Here is a 12,233-nt window from a genome sequence, read left to right as displayed (position 1 = left end):
GGCTGGTGTGGCTCAGGGATTAGAGCGTCGACCCACACACTGAAGGGTCTCGGGTTTGATTGCCAGTCAAGGGCATGATCCTGGGTTGCAGGTTTGACCCCCAGCCCCAGTCGGGCGCATGCAGGAGGCAGCCAATGGATGTGTCTCCCTCACATCCATGTTTCTCTCTCTTTCCTCCCACCCCCTTCCACTCTCTCTAAAAATCAATGGAAAAAATATCCTCAGGTGAGGATTCACAAAAAAATAAAAAGCAACTGATTCTGGCCAGTGTGGCTCAGTGGTTGAGCATCAGCTTGTGAACCAGGAAGTCGCAGTTTGGTTCCCGGTCAGGGCACATGCCCAGGTTGCAGGCTTGATCCCCAGTGTGGGGCGTGCAGGAGGCAGCCAATCAACGATTCTCTCTCTCTCCCCCTCTCACTTCCTCTCTGAAATCAATAAAAAAAAATATTTTTTAAAAAGCAATTGAGCCCTAACCAGTTTGGCTCAGTGGATAGAGCGTCGGCCTGCAGACGGAAGGGTCCCAGGTTTGATGCCGGTCAAGGGCATGTTCCTTGGTTGCGGGCACATCCCCAGTGGGGGGTGTGCAGGAGGCAGCTGATCAATGTTTCTCTCTCATCGATGTTTCTAACTCTCTATCCCTCTCCCTTCCTCTCTGTAAAAAAAAAAAAAAATCAATAAAATATATTTTAAAAAAAACACGCAATTGAAAGTGAAATGATGAGAACTCAGAACACCCGACTCCCGGAGCTGCAGTGGCCGGGAGCCTCACACTGTCCCGTTAGTCAGCGACCAACTGGTCTGACGCTCCCGGCTGGACAAGTGTCCGCACTGGACGCTGCGAGGGCGCAGAGGTGGGTGGAGCCGGCGAGGTCTGGGCGTCCCGGCCAGGGCCGCTGGTCGTCGTGGGCACAGGGGGCGGGGGCACTGGCGAGGTCCGGCTGGAGACAGGTGCGCGGGCCAGAGGTCCCGAGGTGATGGGCCGTCGGTCTGGACGGCGCAGGGCGTGGCTTCAGTGTTTGAGCAGAGGCTGGCCGGCCGGCCCCGGAGACACGCTGTTCGACTTTGTCCCCGTGTTCCTCCGCTCGGCACCATAACAGGACCACGGGGCCGGCGGCTCGGGCAGCAGGCAGGCAGCTCCTTCACGGCCGGAGGCCCGAAGTCCGAGACCCGAGAGTCAGCGGCCTGGTGTCCCCGGAGGCCTCTCCGTGGCTTGCAGGCGGCGACCTCGCTGCCCGCCCACTCCCCGGGGTCTCTGTGAGTCCGATCCCCTCTCCTAAGCACGGCGGTCAGATTAGTCGGGGTCTACGCGGAAGACCTTGAATCTCGCCGCCGCCTCCTTGTCACCAAGTCCGGCCACGGTCTGGGGCCGGGCTGGACCCCAGCGCGTGGATCGGGGGACACTGCTCAGCCCTCGCAGTGCCCACGGGAGAACGTCCTTTCGCTTGTGAGTTGAACCCGTCTGGCTTTGTCGGGGACTCGCCTACTTGGACTTTTCTAAACTCTGACGTGTCTGTTGCTGCACAAGCATTTCTTGGGCGTGCCCACGTGACTGACCGAGGGTGCCGGAGGGCCTGTCATGCTGTGCTGACCGCCTGCCTGTCCCTCCCGCTGTCCCCGGGCCCCAGCCTCAGCCCGCTGACCTGCCTGTGCCCAGCAGGCTCCGACCCGCTGCTTCCCCCCTGGACCTTGGCACTGGCTGTCGATTTCCTGGGACACTGTCCCCCGACCCCTCCACGGCTCACCCCGCCTTCCTTCAGCTCTCACTGTCCCCATCGGCGGCCGCCCCCGGGCGCCCGTGTGGACCGGAGTCTGTTTCCCGTCCGCCCTCCTGCGTCACCGTGTCCCTCCGACCTGCCGTCCACGTCTGTGTTTATTTGCTCGCCGTCTGTGTTCCCGGAGAGCAGGGACTTTGCCTCAGATCCGCGGCTTGAGCTCAGCACGCGGCGTGACTAGTGGTGAATGGCTGATTCCCGGCCCGGTTGGCAAAGGTGCCTTAAACATTTTGTGTTTAAAGATTTTCATTTTCTTGGCTTGTCAAGACTCAAGCCGGGACCCAAGTGAGACACAGCCCAGCTCCTCCCCCCCCGCTCCCCGCCCCCCGCAGCCCTTTCCGAAGCTGGGAGAGCTTTTCCAGAAACAGTGCCAGAAAGTCCAGGTCCACCGGCCGGCGCGGCTCATGGTGGAGCGGAGACCTGTGAACCGGGAGGTTATGATTTGATTCCCAGTCAGGACACAGGCCCAGGTGGCAGGCTCGGTCCCCAGTGGGGGGCGTGCAGGAGGCAGCTGATCCATGAGTCTCTCTCATCATTGACGTTTCTATCTCTCTCTCCTTCTCCCTTCCTCTCGCTCTAAAAAAATCAATAAAAACATTAAAAAAAAAAAAAAAGGCTGGAGCAGAGGCAAGGAGGTCCGCCCGTCAGTGTGTGGAGCTGGGTCCCGGTGTCTCCCTTGGCAAGTGACGTTTCCGTGAGCGGACGCCGCGTCCCCCGGGTCCGTCTCACCGGCCGCTTCTCTCTCCTCCAGCTCCTCGCAGCGGGTCGGCGCCGCCGGCAGGATGGTGGACACCGAGAGCCCGATCTGCTCCCTCTTCCCCCTCGAGGCCGACGACCTGGAGAGCCCGCTCTCGGAAGAGTTCCTGCAGGAAATGGGCAGCATCCAGGACATGTCCCAGTCCCTCGGGGAGGACAGCTCCGGAAGCTTCAGCTTCACCGACTACCAGTACTTAGGCAGCGGCCCCGGGTCCGAGGGCTCCGTCATCACGGGTGAGTGCGTGGCTCCGGGAGCGCCTGTTTCTCCGCCGAGAAGAGGTGCCTTTAGCGGGGGGCTGGGCGGGGGGCGCATCTCCTGCCACGACAGTGACATCTTTCCTGCGACGACTGTAGCCCTGCTTTTGCCCCTCTTGTATTCCCTGAGAACAGACACCCCTAGTGTGATAAAAATGGCTCCTTTTCAAAAAAAAATATTTTTATTGATTTCAGAGAGGAAGGGAGAAGGAGAGAGAGAGAGAGAAACATCAGTGATGAGAGAGAATCATGGATCAGCTGCCTCCTACACGCCCTCCGCTGGGGATTGAGCCCACAACCCGGGCACGTGCCCTGACCGGGAATCGAACTGTGACCTCCCGGTTTCTAGGTCAACACTGAGCCACGCCGGCTGGGCTGCTCCTTTTTAAACCTGGACGGTACATGAGCCAGCTCCCGCTTCCTGCGTTAAGAGCGACAGGCCCCCCCGCCAGCATGACTCAGTGCTTAGAGTGTGCCCTGCGGGCTGAGGAGTCAGGGGCTCAATTCCTGGTCAAGGGCACATGCCTGGGTTGCACATTTAATCCCCATCCCTGGTCTGGGCGTGTGCAGGAGGCAGTCAATCAGTGTGTCTTTGTCACATGGATCTCTCTCTCTCTCTCTCTCTCTCTCTCTCTCTCTCTCCTTCCCCCTTCCCCCCCCCCCTTCCACTCTTTCTAAAAATCAGTGGAAAAAATGCCCTCCTCCTTGGCTGAGGACTAGCAACCACAATAGAAGTAGAACTCGGGTCTGTCCGGTGGCCTGCGTGTTTGCGGGCAGGGACCTGGGGAAACGCCTCGTTCCGTAGGCAGCGGCGAGGCCGCCCCAGCGCTGCTGTGAGCAGCTGCTGGTTTGAAGGGCCGTCGGGGCTGGGCTGGCATGGGGCTCCCTGCGGAAGTGGTCTTGGGTGGGGACCGGAGCAGGTGGACTCGGAGCAGCGAGGAGCGGCAGCTGTGGCTGGGAACGGGTCTGGGTGCGGTTCCCGCCTGAGAGGGGGACACGGGGGCCTGGGGGAGTCGCGAGAAGGGTCTCCGTGGCCACGTCTGGGGAAGGTCTTGGGCCCTTTCCCTCCCCAGCTCCTCTGCTGAGTTCTTGGCCTGGAGCACGCTCCCCGACGGTCTTCTCTTCTCGCTCATTCCCGCTCCTGGAAGGTGGTTTCCGTGACCTTACACGCGGGAAGTGCTATTCGCGGGGAAGACCTGCGTGCAGACGGCAGTGGGGAGTGCGTGCTCTGAACCCCCCCCCCCCCCCCCCCCGGCTCCCCTGGGCACTGGGGGCAGACGCTGCTGACAGGAGCGGCAGGAGGGTCTGTGGGGCTGCGGGCGGGCGGGGGTGGGACAGCCGGGAACAGGAGCAGGGGTGGGGGGAGCGTCTTCTCATTCACGCACCTGCCTTGCATCTCCTTTGGCGAAGCTTCTGTTCAGATCTCAGCCCGTGTTCAGGCTGAGCTGTCTTCCTGCTCCGGCTGCTGCGGGCATATTCGGGGTCTGAGTACTCTCATTAGCTGCGGGATTTAGACCTTTTCCCTCCGAGTCTGGGCTTGTCTTATCGGGGCCTTTCCAGGAGCCTGACGCCCTGGATGGGACCACGTCCACCGACCAGAGCTGTGTTCTGCACGGACCTGCTCTGCGTCAGACCCGAGGAACCCGTGTCTGCCCCACAGCCGCGTCCGGAAGTCTGCGTTTTTAGGGCCGCGCTGGCGTGTGAGACTCCCAGGCTCGTCCTCGTATCTGATCTACGCTCTTTCCTCTCCTTTCTCTTGCATCTGTCATTGTTCCAGCGCCTCCACTCGGTGACCTCTGCACCTTTGTCCAGCATCGGCCGCCCATAGGTGTGGGTCTATTTCCGGACCCTCTGTTCCGTTCCGTGGATGCGTGTGTCTCATTTGACACCAATACCACAGGTTCCCGAGGTCGGGGAGCAGAAGTCCTCCAGCTTGATTCTTCTCTCCTGAAGACGTTTGAGGATCCTGGGCCCTTTCCACTCCCATATTAACTCTAGAATCAGCGTGTCCGTTTCTCCCAAAGCAGCCTGCAGAGGCTTTGATTGGGGTTGCGTTGAACCCGGCGATCGCTGCGGGGAGGAGGATGGGCAACTTAAGAATGCTGGGTCTTCTGAGCCAAGACTTGATTTCTCCACTTACTTTAGGTCTGTAACTGCCCGCGGCGATGTTTTGTAGTTTCTCGTGTCAGAGGCTTTCGCCTTTCTTGTCAGATGTATGGCTAGGCGTCTCATGTTTTTTTGATGCAGTTGTAAGTACTTTTCAAATTTCAATTTCTGATCATTTGTTGCTGTTGATAAAGGTACAGTTGATTTGCCCTTGATCTTATATCCCACGCTCTTGTTGAACGGATTAATCCGTTCTAGTGGTTTTGTACGCATTCTTTGGGGTTTCTACACAGATAATTGTGCCATCGGCACAGAAAGACCGTTTTCCTTCTTCCTTTTCTAGCTGGACGCCTTTATTTATTTTCCTTGTCTTATTACACTGGTTAGAACCTCCAGTCCAACGTTGGATGGACTTGAAACATCCCCGCCTTGCTCCCGATCTCAGAGGGAAAGCATCCACTCATTCCGTCTCTTGCCACTACGCATGATGTTAGCGATAGTTTCTTACAACTGTCCTTCAAGCTGAGGAGGTTCCCTGCCGATGCTAGTTCTCTGTGAGTTTTTATCAGGAATGGATGTTGGGTTTTTTCCAATACTTTTCCTGCATCAAGTAAGAGGATCGAATTGTTTTTCCTTCTTAGTTTGTTCATTTAGTGAATTGCACTGTCCGATTTTCACAGGTTAAGACAACCTTGCGTTTCCGGGGTAAATCCTACTTGGTCTTCGTGTCGTACCCTCTTCATATACTTGCTAACATTTTAGGAATCTGTGCATCCATGTACACGAAGTGTATTGGTTCTATTTTCTTTCCTTGTAGTCTTTGTCTGGTGTTGGTATTAGATTAATGCTGGCCTCAGGGGTGAGTTAGGGAGTATTCCCTCCTCTTCGGTTTTTTTTTGGATGTATTTCTGTAGAATTGATTTTATTTTTTAAACTAGAGGCCCCCTCAGCCCAGCCTGCACCCTCTCCAATCTGGGACATCCCTCTCACAATCCGGGACCACTGGCTCCTAACTGCTCATCCGCCTGCCTGCCTGATCACCTCTAACTGCCTCCCCTGCCAGCCTGATCACCCCTGACTGCCTCTGCCTGACAGTCTGATCGCCCCTAACTGCCCCTCCTGCTGGCCTGGTCGCCCCACTCAGCCTGCTGTTCGGTCTTTGGTCCAGTTGTTTCGGTTGTGACGGCCCCAGGCTTTTTATATACTGGGATGCTTGATAGATTTCACAGATGAAACTATGTTCTTTCTCCTCCTCCTCCTCCTCCTTCTCCCCCGGTCTTATTTTAATCTGTGTTTTGTTTTGGATAGTTTATTATTTTTTATTTTTTATTATTAGTTAAGGTATTACAAATGTGTCCTCATCCCCTGCATTAACCCCCAACCTCCCCGCCCCCCCCCCCCCCCGCCCGCACACTCATGCTCCCATCCCCCTGTTGTCCATGTCCATTGGTTTGGCTTATATACATGCATACAAGTCCTTTGGTTGATCTCTTCCCCTTACCCCCGCCCTCCCCTACTTTCCTTCTGGGGATTGATAGCCTGATCGCTGTTTCTCAGTCTTTGGGTCTGTCCCTTGGATAGTTTATTTTGCAATGTCTTTGAGTTTACTGATCTTCCTTCTGTCATATCTAATCTTCTCCCAATCCCATTCAATATATTTTTCATATCAGATATTATGATATCATGGCTTATATTTTGTTACCCCTCTCTCTACCTAACATGTTCAGTCTTTCATCTGGCTTCTTGGACATTTAAAAAATCTCTTGTCTACAAAATCTATCACCTGTATGAGTCATTTCTGGGTCAGTTTCAGCGCATTGATTTTTCTCCTTATTATGGGTCACATTTTCTGCTTCTTTGCTTGTTTTGTCATTTTTTTGATGTCGTACATTGTGTTGGTGACGGATATTTCTGTCTTCCTGTAGATATTCTTGAGATTTGTTCTAGGATGCAGTTCAATTGCTTGAAAAATGTTTTATCCTTTCAGGCCTTGTTTTGACGCCAGAGGTAATTTTGCCCGGTACTGGGGCAAAGCGCTTTGCCAAGTGGCCCATGAATTCTGAGGCTTCCCACTGTGAGTGGGGGACCAGCGCCGTGTCCAGCTCCTGGGAGCCCCGGGGTGTCCCCTCGGGTCATCTCAGGTTGCTCCTGGGTCTCTCTTCATCTCTCTCGGCCGACAGAGCAGAGACATAGCAATCGCATCTGTGCACATCTGCTCTCTGCGCCTCGCCATCTCCGCGGGGGCATTCTGGCCTCCTCCTCTTGTCATCCTACTCGCCCGGCTCCGCCCTCCACACTCCTTCCGTCAATTGTTGGTTCCCAGTACGTGTGTGCGCGGCGGTTTCAGACGTGTCAGCCCAGCCCGTGGCTGCTTCATCGGCTCGCGTGCAGTGCTCCTGGCGCTGCAGCCTTGAGTCTCCGACCCACTCATTCCCCAGGTTCCGAGGGCAGCGCCTCTCCCCCTCAGAGAGCTTGTTCCGTGCCTGTGGAACCCCGCGGGGTTCTTGGGGGGTGGGGGAGGCACGCTGCCTTCCATCGGGCTCCCCAGACCTCCCGCATCAGTTTTGCTTTATTTGCAACATTAAGGACCGCTCGTTACTGTGAAGTTGTGTGGATTTTGACAAGGGCGGAGCCTCGCGCGTCCACTATCGCGTTTTCATACGAGTGGCTTCCCGACCACCAGAGAGCCCCTGTGCCCCCGGCCTGCAGCCCGGCCCGCCCGGCCCCACCGAGCCACGATTGTCTCCGAGCCACGATCGTCTCCCCGGCCTGCAGCCCGGCCTGTGCCAGAACTTCCGGCTGAGCGCGCAGGCCGCTCCCTCTCCACCCGCTCGCCAGCCGAGGGCACTGGGTGCGCGAGCTCCCTTTCTGCGTGGACGTCCGTTGTCAGATGGCTGGGGTGAATCTCTGGGAACGTAATTCCTCTCGCGTGTGGGATTCTGCGACCTGTCCTCCGCCTCCGTGCCTGCACACGGAGGTGGCAGGGTTTGGAGTTAGCCATCCTGATAGGCGTGTAGTGACGTCTCACTGTCGTGTTCATTCCGTTTCCCAGCGACCGGCGACGGCGCATCGCGTCGTTCCATATGCTCCCTTGCAGCCGGTCCGCCTTCTCCAGTGGGCGTCCATTCAGACCTTGGCCCATTTTTCAATTGGGTAGTTGTTTTTGTTTTGTTTTGTTTTTAAATATATCTTATTGATTTTTTACAGAGAGGAAGGGAGAGGGATAGAGAGTTAGAAACATCGATCAGCTGCCTCCTGCACACCCCCAACTGAGGATGTGCCCGCAACCAAGGTATATGCCCTTGACCGGAATCGAACCTGGGACCCTTCAGTCTGCAGGCCGACGCTCTATCCACTGAGCCAAACCGGTCGGGGCGATTGGGTAGTTTTATTATTGTGACAGTTAAGTCTCTTTGCATACTTGAGTTACGAACCTTTTATCAGACGTGTGTTTTGCAGATGTTTTCTCCTGCTCCGTGGCCTGTCTTTCATTTTCTTAACGGTGTGTTCTGCAGAGCAGGCGTTTTAATTTGAAGAGAGTGCAGCTTAGACTTGTGAGGCTAAGTGAGCATCGACCTGTGAACCAGGAGTCACGGTTCGATTCCTGGTCAGGGCACATGCCCAGGTTGCAGGCTCAATCCCCACTGGGGGGCGTGCAGGAGGCAGCCAGTCCATGATTCTCTCTCATCATTGATGTTTCTCTCTCTCCTTCTCCCTTCCTCTCTGAAATCAGTAAAAATATATTTTAAGAAAAGAGAGAGTCCAACTTGTTTTTTTCTTTCCTGGGTTCTGCTTTTGGCGCCCACGTGGATTTTTATGCTTTGTCCTGGTGCAGTTTGCCGAGTTAATGCAGAAGAGCTGGGAGGAAGCAGGCAGAGTAACGGGTTCTGTAGGATGCATCGGGGGCGGGGGCTTGGGGAGACGGTGGGTGGAGGGACCGGCGAGACAGCCAGGTCTGCGGGTCCAGAACCCAGGCAGCTGGGCGGGCCTGTGGGTGATGCCAGTGCATAGCAGTCGTAGGGGCACAGGAGGGGGTGGGACAGCCCAGGACAGGGGCGCCTCAGCCCGGGAGCCCCGCCCACAGCTGCCGCTCCTCACTCAGCCCCTCCCCTGTGACATCAGACCCTCATGACGTTAATGGAGACAGACGGTGGGGGGGATGCTGTGAAAATTCACCAGTGTCTCCTGTCTGTCCGCAGACACGCTTTCCCCGGCTTCGAGCCCCTCGTCGGTGTCTTACCCTGTGGTCCCCGGCAGCGCCGACGAGGCCTCCAGCACAGCACTCAACATCGAATGCAGAATCTGTGGGGACAAAGCCTCGGGCTACCATTACGGGGTTCACGCGTGTGAAGGCTGCAAGGTACGTGGGCCCCCGAGGAGCAAGCAGGCGGCCTGCTCCAGGGACCACATGTGGTTCATTTTATTTTATTTACTTACCAGAGGCCTGGTGCACAAAAATTTGTGCACTCGGGGGGGGGGTCCCCTCAGCCCGGCCTATGCCCTCTTGCAGTCTGGGACCCCTCAGGGGATGTCCACCTGCTGGCTTAGGCCCACTCCCTGGGGGATCGGGCCCAAACTGGCAGTCAGACATCCCTCTGGCAGCCTGGGAGCCCTCGGGGGATGTCCACTTGCCAGCGGGGAGCAGGCCTAAGCTGCAGTTGGACATCCTTAGTGCTGCTGAGGAGACAGGAGAGGCTCCCGCCACCACCGCTGTGCTGGAAGCCATCAGGCTGGCTTGTGGCTGAGCAGAGCTCCCTGTGGGAGCGCACTGACCCCCAGAGGGCAGCTCCTGCATTGAGCATCTGCCCCCTGGTGGTCAGTGTGTGTCATAGTGACCAGTCATTCCCAGTCATTCTGCTGTTAGGGTCAATTTGCATATTACCCTTTTATTATATAGGATTTTTAATCCCCACCTGAGGGTATTTTCCCATTGATTTTAGAGAGAGAGGGAGAGACAGAGAGAAACATCGATGTGAGAGAAACACATTGATTTGTCGCCTCCTTGCAGGCATCCCGACCAGGGCCTGGGCTGGGAAGGAGCCTGCAACCGAGGTACATGACCTTGACCGGAATCGAACCCGGGACCCTTTGGTCCACAGGTTGACGCTCTACCCACTGAGCCACACCGGCGAGGGCCCTTTTATTTTACACACAACGTTTGTCATGGCAGAAACAGATGTGCCAAAGGCAGTCGATATGAAACGGAGCTAAGCAACAGGATGTCTCTCTTCGGAGAGCTGGGCAGGCACCCACTGGCCTTGTAAACGCCACAGGGACAGTAAGAAGGACACGTGCCGACACCTGCGGCTCCCAGGGCAGCGCGTCCCTTTACAACTCCATGCACACGTCAGGGCGGCCTTCCGCGCCGTGAGGCACAGCAGAGCTGGTCGTCTGAGTGTCGGTTACACCAGAGTCCACTTTCACCTGTAATGATATTTAAATTATTTTCAACTCATCCCAATTACATCAGACTTTTCAGAACTATGTCTCTGAATTTAGTTCATGCCGAAAGAGGTAATGCGTGAACAGGGAGGAGGTAACGCGTGAACAGGGAGGAGGTAACGCGTGAACAGGGAGGAGGTAACGCGTGAACAAGGGAGGAGGTAACGCGTGAACAAGGAGGAGGTAACGCGTGAACAGGGAGGAGGTAACGCGTGAACAAGGGAGGAGGTAATGCGTGAACAGGGAGGAGGTAACGCGTGAACAAGGGAGGAGGTAACGCGTGAACAGGGAGGAGGTAACGTGTGAACAGGGAGGAGGTAACGCGTGAACAGGGAGGAGGTAACGCGTGAACAGGGAGGAGGTAACGCGTGAACAGGGAGGAGGTAACGCGTGAACAAGGGAGGAGGTAACGCGTGAACAGGGAGGAGGTAACGCGAGAACAGGGAGGAGGTAACGCGTGAACAGGGGGAGAAGTAACGCGTGAACAGGGGGAGAAGTAACGCGTGAACAGGGGGAGAGGTAACGCGAGAACAGGAAGGAGGTAATGCGAGAACAGGAAGGAGGTAACGCGAGAACAGGAAGGAGGTAATGCGTGAACAGGGAGGAGGTAACGCGTGAACAGGAAGGAGGTAACGCGAGAACAGGGAGGAGGTAACGCGAGAACAGGAAGGAGGTAATGCGTGAACAGGGAGGAGGTAACGCGTGAACAGGGAGGAGGTAACGCGTGAACAAGGGAGGAGGTAACGCGTGAACAGGGAGGAGGTAACGCGTGAACAGGGAAGAGGTAACGCGTGAACAGGGAGGAGGTAACGCGTGAACAGGGAGGAGGTAACGCGTGAACAGGGTGTGGCTGAAGCCTGACGTCCACTTCACGTCCCCGCCTCCCGCAGGGGTTCTTCCGGAGAACCATCCGCCTGAAGCTGGTGTACGACAAGTGTGACCGGAGCTGCAAGATCCAGAAGAAGAACCGGAACAAGTGCCAGTACTGCCGCTTCCACAAGTGCCTTTCGGTCGGGATGTCCCATAACGGTAGGTAAGGCTGCCGTCGCCGTTCCCAGCCCGGCCGCTCCCTCTCTGGGCTCCGGCGGAAGGAAAGCACGTGCCGCAGCCGTGAATGCCCGGGTCATGCCGCAGCCCGGACAATGCCCGGGTCATACCGCAGCCCGGACAATGCCCGGGTCCTGCCGCAGCCCGGACAATGCCCGGGTCCTGCCGCAGCCCGGACAATGCCCGGGTCATGCCGCAGCCCGGACAATGCCCGGGTCATACTGCAGCCCGGACAATGCCCGGGTCGTGCCGCAGCCTGGACAATGCCCGGGTCATACTGCAGCCGTGAATGCCCGAGACAGGAAGCGCCTCAGGTAGCTGCGGCCAGCCCAGCGCGGGAGTCACTGTTAGAAGCGTCAGGCGCTGAGACTCGGTGATGTGAGACTTTAAACCGATTGTCAGTCACCAATGGCAGGCAGTGCCGTAAAGTTATCACACGTAAGTGTGTGCCATCGTCAGCATCCTGCTCCATTGTGAGTTTAATTGCATTAAAACCTATCCTCATTTTAGAACATGCCAGTTATTATGTGAAAGTGAATTTAAAATAACGAGTTCAGCCCTACCAGTGTGCTCAGAGGTTGAGCGTGGACCCATGAACCAGGAGGTCAGGGTTCGACTCCCAGTCAGGCACAGGCCCGGTTGCGGGCTCCATTCCCAGTGTGGGGCGTGCAGGAGGCAGCCGATCCATGATTCTCTCTCTCTCTCCCTCTCCCTTCCTCTCACTGAAATCAAAATAAACATTAAAAAAATAAAATAACGAGTTCATAGAAGTTGCAGCCTGCCTTCTGGAAAAAGAAAAAGGGGCGCTATAAACGCACCCCCAGGCCCAGCTTCATCTCCTTAATCACAGGCCGA

General features: G+C 56.4%; 1 protein-coding gene and 1 long non-coding RNA gene across 6 annotated transcripts in view; both read left to right on the top strand.

Moving 5' to 3' along the window:
• Window positions 1-12,233, top strand: part of PPARA (peroxisome proliferator activated receptor alpha) — a 43,935-nt gene that overhangs the window by 24,592 nt on the left and 7,110 nt on the right. For all 3 annotated transcript variants that reach the window (XM_059681365.1, XM_059681366.1, XM_059681367.1), the window contains exons 3-5: window positions 2,524-2,762; window positions 9,089-9,249; window positions 11,222-11,360. In XM_059681365.1, coding sequence (XP_059537348.1) covers window positions 2,555-2,762; window positions 9,089-9,249; window positions 11,222-11,360 — 508 coding nt within the window. In that variant the 5' untranslated portion in view covers window positions 2,524-2,554. The remainder of the gene's footprint in view (window positions 1-2,523; window positions 2,763-9,088; window positions 9,250-11,221; window positions 11,361-12,233) is intronic.
• Window positions 10,321-11,186, top strand: LOC132225981 (uncharacterized). 3 transcript variants are annotated; one of them, XR_009450992.1, is made up of 3 exons: window positions 10,321-10,447; window positions 10,560-10,581; window positions 10,873-11,186. It is a non-coding gene; the product is annotated as an uncharacterized LOC132225981 (long non-coding RNA). The 3 variants fall into 3 exon arrangements; XR_009450993.1 differs by having other exon boundaries at window positions 10,851-11,186; XR_009450991.1 differs by having other exon boundaries at window positions 10,321-10,469; window positions 10,851-11,186.

Source organism: Myotis daubentonii, chromosome 2 (assembly GCF_963259705.1).
Source record: "Myotis daubentonii chromosome 2, mMyoDau2.1, whole genome shotgun sequence".
Classification (NCBI taxonomy): Eukaryota; Metazoa; Chordata; class Mammalia; order Chiroptera; family Vespertilionidae; genus Myotis; species Myotis daubentonii.
This window is presented reverse-complemented; position numbering and strand designations above follow the sequence as displayed.